This window comes from Mizuhopecten yessoensis, unplaced genomic scaffold, assembly GCF_002113885.1.
Source record: "Mizuhopecten yessoensis strain PY_sf001 unplaced genomic scaffold, ASM211388v2 scaffold3989, whole genome shotgun sequence".
Lineage (NCBI taxonomy): Eukaryota > Metazoa > Mollusca > Bivalvia > Pectinida > Pectinidae > Mizuhopecten > Mizuhopecten yessoensis.
Window position 1 is genome coordinate 239,373 of NW_018405320.1, and position 9,022 is coordinate 248,394.

The 9,022-nt window shown below is 38.2% G+C and overlaps 1 protein-coding gene across 3 annotated transcripts in view; it reads right to left on the minus strand.

Annotated features, from left to right (window-relative positions):
- Nucleotides 1-3,676, minus strand: part of LOC110448302 (carnosine synthase 1-like) — a 13,605-nt gene extending 9,929 nt beyond the window's left edge. For all 3 annotated transcript variants that reach the window (XR_002462697.1, XR_002462698.1, XM_021494470.1), the window contains exons 1-2: nucleotides 3,475-3,676; nucleotides 1,797-2,435 (exon numbers count right to left, since the gene is read on the minus strand). Coding sequence is in view for 1 of the 3 variants with exons in the window: in XM_021494470.1 (XP_021350145.1) it covers nucleotides 1,797-2,435; nucleotides 3,475-3,648 (813 nt within the window). In the remaining 2 variants the exon portion in view is untranslated. The remainder of the gene's footprint in view (nucleotides 1-1,796; nucleotides 2,436-3,474) is intronic.
- Nucleotides 3,677-9,022: the final 5,346 nt, after the last annotated feature.

Here is a 9,022-nt window from a genome sequence, read left to right on the forward strand (position 1 = left end):
ACTAGAATCTGTTAGAGGCACGAATGTATTGCTGAGTATGCATGCATATCGTTATGTTTTCCTGTTCCGAAAGAGATGTATCTCCAAATAAAAGTAGATTTAAATTAAGAGGCATGTATTCATTCAGTTCACGATCAAGCTTAATTCTTTGTTCGTTATATTTATCACAGGTAAAAAAGAAATGGTGTGTGTCTTCAATAGGGAAGCCACATATACAACGTTGGTAATCAATAAGGTTAACACGAAACAGGTCACTTTTCAACGTACTAGAACGGTTTCTTAATTTTGTATGCAAAATTTGCACTGTATATATTCACTGTACAGATAAACCGCAAAGTTTAAGGTAATAAAGAATGAACGAATGAACTATATATGTTTGTATTATATTTTATATGCATCTATAGTGGAATTTTGCTTTTTTAACCGCGCTAATACAGGAGGTTCAATAATGACGTCATAATTACGACAATAAAGGTGACGCTGGAGACCTGACATGGTAGAAGGAAAGGCTGTTTTCAGAATATTGAAACTATGACTGTGTATGTGATAAAACTATTTGAACTCGTGTTTATATTTATCAAACTGGTCTGAAAATCTGTACTTCTCTCAGCAAAGCCGCGCGAAAAGGAGAACATCTTAAATATGTTTCACGTAGAAGAAATTCTATATAATTGCAAATACATATTCGCACTAAAATAAAAATAAAAATGTTTTATGTGATTCAGATTTTGTAAAATATCAAAAAAAATGATGTTATCAATGAAAGTATTTCAACCGATGCTGAGATAATACATGTAAAGCTAGTTTGTATTTTGATGTCGACAACTTTACATGTGAAATTGGGGTTTGCCATTCAGCGTTTTTGTCTTATAGCAGCTAACATGACGTCATTTAGTACATTCCAGTTTCAGCACAATGTTTAAATAGTGCATTGAAAACTCGAACCTGTAAAACAAGGAATATCTGTCAATGTTCTATACGATTTCTTAAAGCTGTGCGGATTTGCGATATCTTATTTTGTACAAAGAATAGTACTGTATATATTCAGTTCTCCTTAAGCAATGTATTTCACGGCCGTTTCTCGCACCTCAGACAGAGAGATATCCCACACCATAACCCATGCTAGAATTTTGTTTATCTCGTAGGTTCTGTGTGGTAACTTTACGTGACATTTTGCGGAAATTTTACACGATGTATTCATCCGCGCGTTAATAGATAGACATTGGCAATCTGAATTATAAATATTCTGTTTTGTCATTATATGTATTGTTTTGAGGTTTTTATATATATGAAGTGTCGATAAGTAATAATCTATATATCTTTATAAGTTATGTCTTTCTTTTAAGGACGGACTACATTTTTAGCAAGCGTTTAAATATAGCTTTAGTAGTGAAGAGGCTTTTTTCTGAGACCACAGGCGAGATATCTGTAGTCTTAAGCAAAATTGAATAAAAATCGAAATAAAAAGTGCAAGAAACATAATAAGTTACCTGTAACTGAGCAAGATCGGGTTATCTCAGTCTCGGGCTAATATTCTGTAACATCCCAACCTCGGTTTACGCATCGGTTGGGATTGTGTTTCAGAATCGTAGCCCTCGACTGAGATAACCCGCTCTCGCTCATTTACACGTAATATATTTTATTAGTCTAGTTTGCCAAGCTTTATCTTAAGGAATGCACTTTGTTTACGAAGGATCATATTATATGTCTAAAAGCAGTTTAACGAAAGCATCATTATCTAAAACACCAGGTGGCACTATAATAAAAATGCTTTCGTAAATTCCCGTTAAACTTACCTTATGTCTCAGTAGAACATTTGCCGTGTTAAGAAATCTCTGAACCTGTTCGTGTATCTGGTTCGACGTTCCGGTTTTTGTGTCTAGCTTGATGACAGTAATATCCGATCCGGAAGCTACGTCATAATTCATTCGACATTTGTAGGTGAAGGCTAGCGTTTCTGGGTAGTCAGCATCGACGTTGGCCAATAGTGTCCGAGTCCACACTTTGTCGTCCACGTTTTTGACCAAATTAAGAGAACTGGACATTGGGCAGTCTAGACCGGACTCAAGCGTCTCCCCATCTGATCTTTGACCATCCGTGCACGCGCGCGTGAAGTAATTTAGGAAATACGTTACCCGACGAGGTGGATTGAACGTGTCCAGGAACGATTGTCCTGCAACGTCCATGGTTATCGCCTTATGGACGTAAAGAGAAAACAATTCTGGATTTTTCGTAGACCTGACCTTTGTCACCCATGATGATGACATCACAAGCAGCATATCACGTGGGCATATTTGCCCTCCTGCCAGTAAAATTGCAAAGCATTCTACTGGTGACGATAGCAAGGCGATGGTGACGTCATCGCTCTTGAATTCTCTCCGCGGTGTGTCGGTCCTGTCGACCGTTTCCGGAAAATTGTTCTCGTATAAGGAATACTGCAAGACGAAGAAACACGTGTTTATACAATAACATATTGGTTGTTACCATGGTAGCGAAAATATCAAAGTTGTAGTTTCTACACAACGAATTACGTATTAACTGTCGCCGCGTTTCAAGACCGACTGGTCCCTTTGTTATGACACGTTTAATACGTACATTGTTTATGAAAGTAAAATTTTGATATTACATATTTTCAAACTGATGAATCTTATTGAAGATGATAGTAAAAACATTTGCAATCAACTTATAGCGTAACGTTTAATCTTGCAATACAAAATCATCGATAGATGTTGTCATTACAGGGAACCTGGCACACTGTACTTTGGTATACATGTACCACGTGATAAAATGCCGGAAGGTGATTGCGTAACAATTACACAGGAGACGCCTATTAAGGGACCAGTTCCAATGTGTCTCTCCAGTGTCCCCTGCCTAGGGTACAGTACAGCTTGAAGTGACCGTAATTGATCTGGTGAACCGACTGAACATGTATCTGAAAGAGTCATTAACTTTCCGTTCTGCTTATCTAACTGCTTTTTTATTTTCATTTCACGTTTGGCACACCTACCGCTCGACCCGTATGGCATTGTTATGTTGTTAACAATATATAGCACTTATTGTATTGGTGGACCGTCAACACTCTGTGCAACTTTTTGTAGTTTGTGGGTCAAATTGGACCACATGTACTTTGTACCACGTGGCTCTACGTGATCTTTTTTGTTCATAGGCTATTAAGACTGCCTTGTATGCATTAATGCCATGCATTGTTGAGCCGTTAATACTCTGTATTACTTGTTGGGTTGATGGTCCAATATGAATCTTGCGCCATTGTTGTGTTGTACGGCGCTCGGGATCTTTGTAGCACGTGTATGGCATGACCTACATGTATCAGGAGCGCGTCGTAGTAGTTGATCATTTTGTACGATCTTGTTACGCGTTGTATTTTTGAAACCAAAAATTGTGTAATAGTAGCTGGTGTATGTCTTTATAGCCTATATGAAGCGTGTCTTAGGAAATTATATCATTTTGACCTACCTGAAGCGCGTCATAGTAGTTTAAAACATGAACATCCTCCAAGGGGACGGGTGTTGAGGGACAGGGCGGTCCGAGATCAACGTCAATAGACCACGCCCTGTAGGAGCCCACGGCTGTGGTATACATGCCTGTCTTCTGGTCATACAAATCCGCCACAGACGGGGCGGCGGACATCTGGAACAGGTCAAAGTGTACACCAATGAATCAGTTAATTCTGTCTGTCACGTATACAATACATCTCCAGCCACACGCAGCATACACACATACATGTAGGGAGACATTAGCTAGGTGGCATAGGACTAGTAATAAATCAACAACAGCAACAACAACAAAAGACAATTGTCAGTAAATAAGTAAAAAAAAAATATATATAAATAAAAAACCTTCTGTTCAATAATGATACCTCCAGAAACGAAACTATTTTTTTCTCTGATTTGATACTTTAAAATATCTTGGTTGTAGTTGCATTCATATGATACTGCTTATTAACAAATAAAATCTACGTTCTCAGAATAATTTCATAAAATAATTATACACATTAAAAACAAATTCAATTGTCTTTGACATTTCAGTACATTATGTATAAAGCGGAAGTGTAAATGAACTTTTTTGGGGTGTTCGATGGTGCAGTGGATAGTGCAGTTGTCTTTCACCAAGGCGGACGGGGTTCGATTCCCTGATCGGACATGAAAAGGTTGGGGTCACCTGCCCGACCACGTGGATTTTCTCCGAGTACTCCGGTTTCCTCCCACACTAAGACCTCCCACGCGCTAACTTACGGGCCAGCAAAAGTGATTAATTCAAGTTGAAAAACTTGTTTCATAATTGTTGTTAATTAATAAAGTTTATATTTTATATTTATATTTTAATGAATAATTTTTTTGTTCGGTTGTAAGTAAAACAAATTAAGAAAAAAACTTTCTATGGAAAAATACAAATTACACCTGGTTTTCTGTTGAACCACTCATAAAGTTATTTGAAACAAATAAATGTTCAGCTAATTATTTCAGCTTATATTGATAAAAAATGGTTTTGAAAATTAACTTTTAAAACATTTAATTAAGCATTGAACTGTTTTTGTATGATATTTATGATCTATTTGAATGACACAGCTTTGCAAGCAAACAACATAATGCGCGCTAGCATTCTTTTGTGAAGAATTTTAAATATAAATTAAAGTTAAAAAAAAGAATATAAGAGGCAGAGAAAACGTAAATATAAGTATTGAACTAGCGCGCATTATGTTGTTTCATTAGATCATAAATACCATACAAAAACAGTTCATGGATAAACAAAGTGTACATTGTAAATCCGACCTTGCCCTCCATGAGGGAGTTATTTTTGGAAGTTTTTGTGAAGAATCCAGACGTGAATTTATTTTTTGATTGTATGGGAATCTGACTACAGTAGGTAGATTCTATAACGGCCTCGTTATTTGACATGTCGTCAGCAACTGAGGAAACCGTGGCTGCGAGACGCGTGAAACTGATAGCGTTTGAAGTGAGTGATCTTGCGACGGAGCACAGGGGTGCGTCACAAATGTCTGAAATGTTTATGTACTGTGACTCATATCAGGAGGTCTGTAACATATGTGTCAGTAGGTCTATGGAATATGTGTATTTCAGAAATTTGTAACGAACCCCTGTTGATCAGTGCAGTGTAACAGACGATATTTCTGATAAATTGCATTAGCGTTAAAATTGTTTCCACTGCCGGCATTGGTGATTTCAATCGATGTGCATTTGGTACGATATTGCAGACCTTGGTCTTGTTTTTGTTGTAATAAAAGTTTTTTTATATTATTTTTTATTTTGCACATAAATTTATAATGACATTGTCAAGTCTCGCAATGTCCAGCGATATTTCAGCAGCCGTCATGTTTATTTACATTGGATATTGTAGTTCCGTTCAGTGTTGTATTAATACGCTAAGAATTGTGTCTCGAACTGCATGATAATCAAAGTCCCATCAACGACACAGCTTTCAAAGAGGCTATATATTGATAATGCCATGCAAATGTAAATATTTAATGTCTGATTTATACGATGGCCGACAAGAGCCTGGCAAAAAGATGTGAATTTTCATATATTTTTGTACCCTGGTACACTTTTATATGGTACACAAAGATATTAAAATTCAAATCTTTGTGTACCATGTAAAAGTGTACCATGGTACACAAAGATATGAAAGCAGAAATAAAATCAACCCGTTGCTTTTGTATCTTTCTGTACCAAAATAACCGCCGAAAACAGCCATGGTACAGAAACATGTGAAACCATCAGACAAAAAGGTTACCAAGTATGACAAATTACACCCCGATAAGGCTGTCATCACATACAATGAAATGTTATCGCACGGAATGTCTGTTATTTTTATTACACCAAATGAGCTACCAAACTATTACTTACATATTTAAATTGAAATCAACTATTCAATAAATATCCTTTACCGAATTTTATAAATGTTTTATGTTAAAAAGGAAGTCATTATGGATTATTATTCTAATACTTACATTTCTAATGTATTCTATCTGCTTCAACTTCTCAAATGAAAGAAATTCCAAATCAGTTGAAAACGCCGACGGGATCCGTAGGGGACAAGGGGACAATCAATTTAATTACTTCGAAGGATAGTCTACTTTTTATATATGTGGGGGGAAATACGATGAGCTAGTTGTACGATTCTTTTTTAATCTGGACATCTATCAAAACAAGGGAAATGACAAAATATATTCAGATGTCCTTTAACCCTTTTGGAGACCCTGTCAAGGCCCCTATACTTACACAATTGCAACTAACTCTGTTTTTCATCAGAAGTGATTAATGAACTTCTCGGCTTGTTTCGACGTTGTAATTAGGGCTTCACTATTCGAGGTCAGTTCTGGTCATAGTGTCCGATAACAACCTTCCGATGCTCTGGTGGTACACTTTTTTCATATCTATTTGTACCGTAGGTGGTACAAAAAGAAATGAAAAAAGTGTAACGCGGTACTAAAAGGAGAGAAGCTTTCATATCTTTGTGCCGGCTGATATCGGCTGTTGGTACAAATACATGTGGAAGTAAAGAGTGTTTTTGTAAAGTTGTTTATAATCTTTATGTACCATGGTGCACTTTTACATGGTACACAAATATTTAAATTTTCATATCTTTGTGTACCATATCAAAGTGTATCATGGTATGAAAGTTCATATCTTTTTGTCAGGCTCTTGTCGGCCATCGTAGATTTATATTTTCGTTGAGTATTATCAAGCCACTTCACTGAAATTTACAATTCGTTCACAAGTGGATATATACCATGAAAATGTCGGCTGCAATTAGACTAATGCATGTGGCACGTGTCCAGAGTTTTACTCATTCGATCGGAGATAAAACTCCAGCGTCCAATTAACTCTCTGGCTATTTTACGTGTTTCTACATTTCAGTAAAAGATCCTCGTCATGTTTAAATATACATCACATTGTACAATACGATCCTTGTATAGTGCTCCATTTCCCACGGTTCAATTAATCAAGTTCATTGCCTTGTTAAGTAAAATAGATAACGGTATTAAGGAGACACCGAAACCACAGCAACCACGGAAACACGAAAATAACAGAAACCGAATTGACAAAAATAACAGAAACCAACGGAACAACAAAACAGGAGAAATCAAGGAGACAACGAAACAGCATGATTGGAGGAGACACTTAACAGTATAGGCGGAGACGACAAAATAACGTGATTGGAGGAGACACTTAAACAGTATAGGCGGAAACGACAAAACAACGTGATTGGAGGAGACATTTAACAGTATAGGCGGAGACGACAAAACAACGTGATTGGAGGAGACACTTAACAGTACAGGCGGAGACGAAAAAACAACGTGATTGGAGGATACACCGAAATAGTATAGGCGGAAACGACAAAACAACGTGATTGGAGGAGACACTTAACAGTACAGGCGGAGACGACAAAACAACGTGATTGGAGGAGACACTTAACAGTACAGGCGGAGACGAAAAAACAACGTGATTGGAGGATACACCGAAATAGTATAGGCGGAAACGACAAAACAACGTGATTGGAGGAGACACTTAACAGTACAGGCGGAGACGACAAAACAACGTGATTGGAGGAGACACCGAAATAGTATAGGCGGAAACGACAAAACAACGTGATTGTAGGAGACACTTAACAGTACAGGCGGAGACGACAAAATAACGTGATTGGAGGAGACACTTAACAGTACAGGCGGAGACGAAAAAACAACGTGATTGGAGGATACACCGAAATAGTATAGGCGGAAACGACAAAACAACGTGATTGGAGGAGACACTTAACAGTATAGGCGGAGACGACAAAACAACGTGATTGGAGGAAACACTTAACAGTATAGGCGGAGACGACAAAACAACGTGATTGGAGGAGACACTTAAACAGTATAGGCGGAGACGACAAAACAACGTGATTGGAGGAGACACTTAAACAGTATAGGCGGAGACGACAAAACAACGTGATTGGAGGAGACACTTAAACAGTATAGACGGAGACGACAAAACAACGTGATTGGAGGAGACACTTAAACAGTATAGGCGGAGACGACAAAACAACGTGATTGGAGGAGACACTTAAACAGAATAGGCGGAGACGACAAAACAACGTGATTGGAGGAGACATTTAAACAGTATAGGCGGAGACGACAAAACAACGTGATTGGAGGAGACACTTAAACAGAATAGGCGGAGACGACAAAACAAAGTGATTGGAGGAAACATGTAAACAGTATAGGCGGAGACGACAAAACAACGTGATTGGAGGAGACCCTTAAACAGTACAGGCGGAGACGACAAAACAACGTAATTGGAGGAGACACTTAAACAGAATAGGCGGAGACGACAAAACAAAGCGATTGGAGGAAACATGTAAACAGTATAGGCGGAGACGACAAAAAAACGTGATTGGAGGAGACACTTAAACAGTATAGGCGGAGACGACAAAAAAACGTGATTGGAGGAGACACTTAAACAGTATAGACGGAGACGACAAAACAACGTGATTGGAGGAGACACTTAAACAGAATAGGCGGAGACGACAAAATAACGTAATTGGAGGAGACACTTAAACAGTAAAGGCGGAGACGACAAATCGACGTGATTGGAGAAGACATTAAACAGTATCGGCGGAGACGACAAAACAACGTGATTGGAGGAGACACTTAACAATATAGGCGGAGACGACAAAACGACGTGATTGAAGGAGACACTTAACAGTACAGGCGGAGACGACAAAACAACGTGATTGGAGGAGACACTTAACAGTACAGGCGGAGACGAAAAAACAACGTGATTGGAGGAGAAATTTAACAGTATCGGCGGAGACGACAAAATAACGTGATTGGAGGAGACACTTAACAGTACAGGCGGAGACGACAAAACAACGTGATTGGAGGAGACACTTAACAGTACAGGCGGAGACGAAAAAACAACGTGATTGGAGGAGAAATTTAACAGTATCGGCGGAGACGACAAAATAACGTGATTGGAGGAGACACTTAACAGTACAGGCGGAG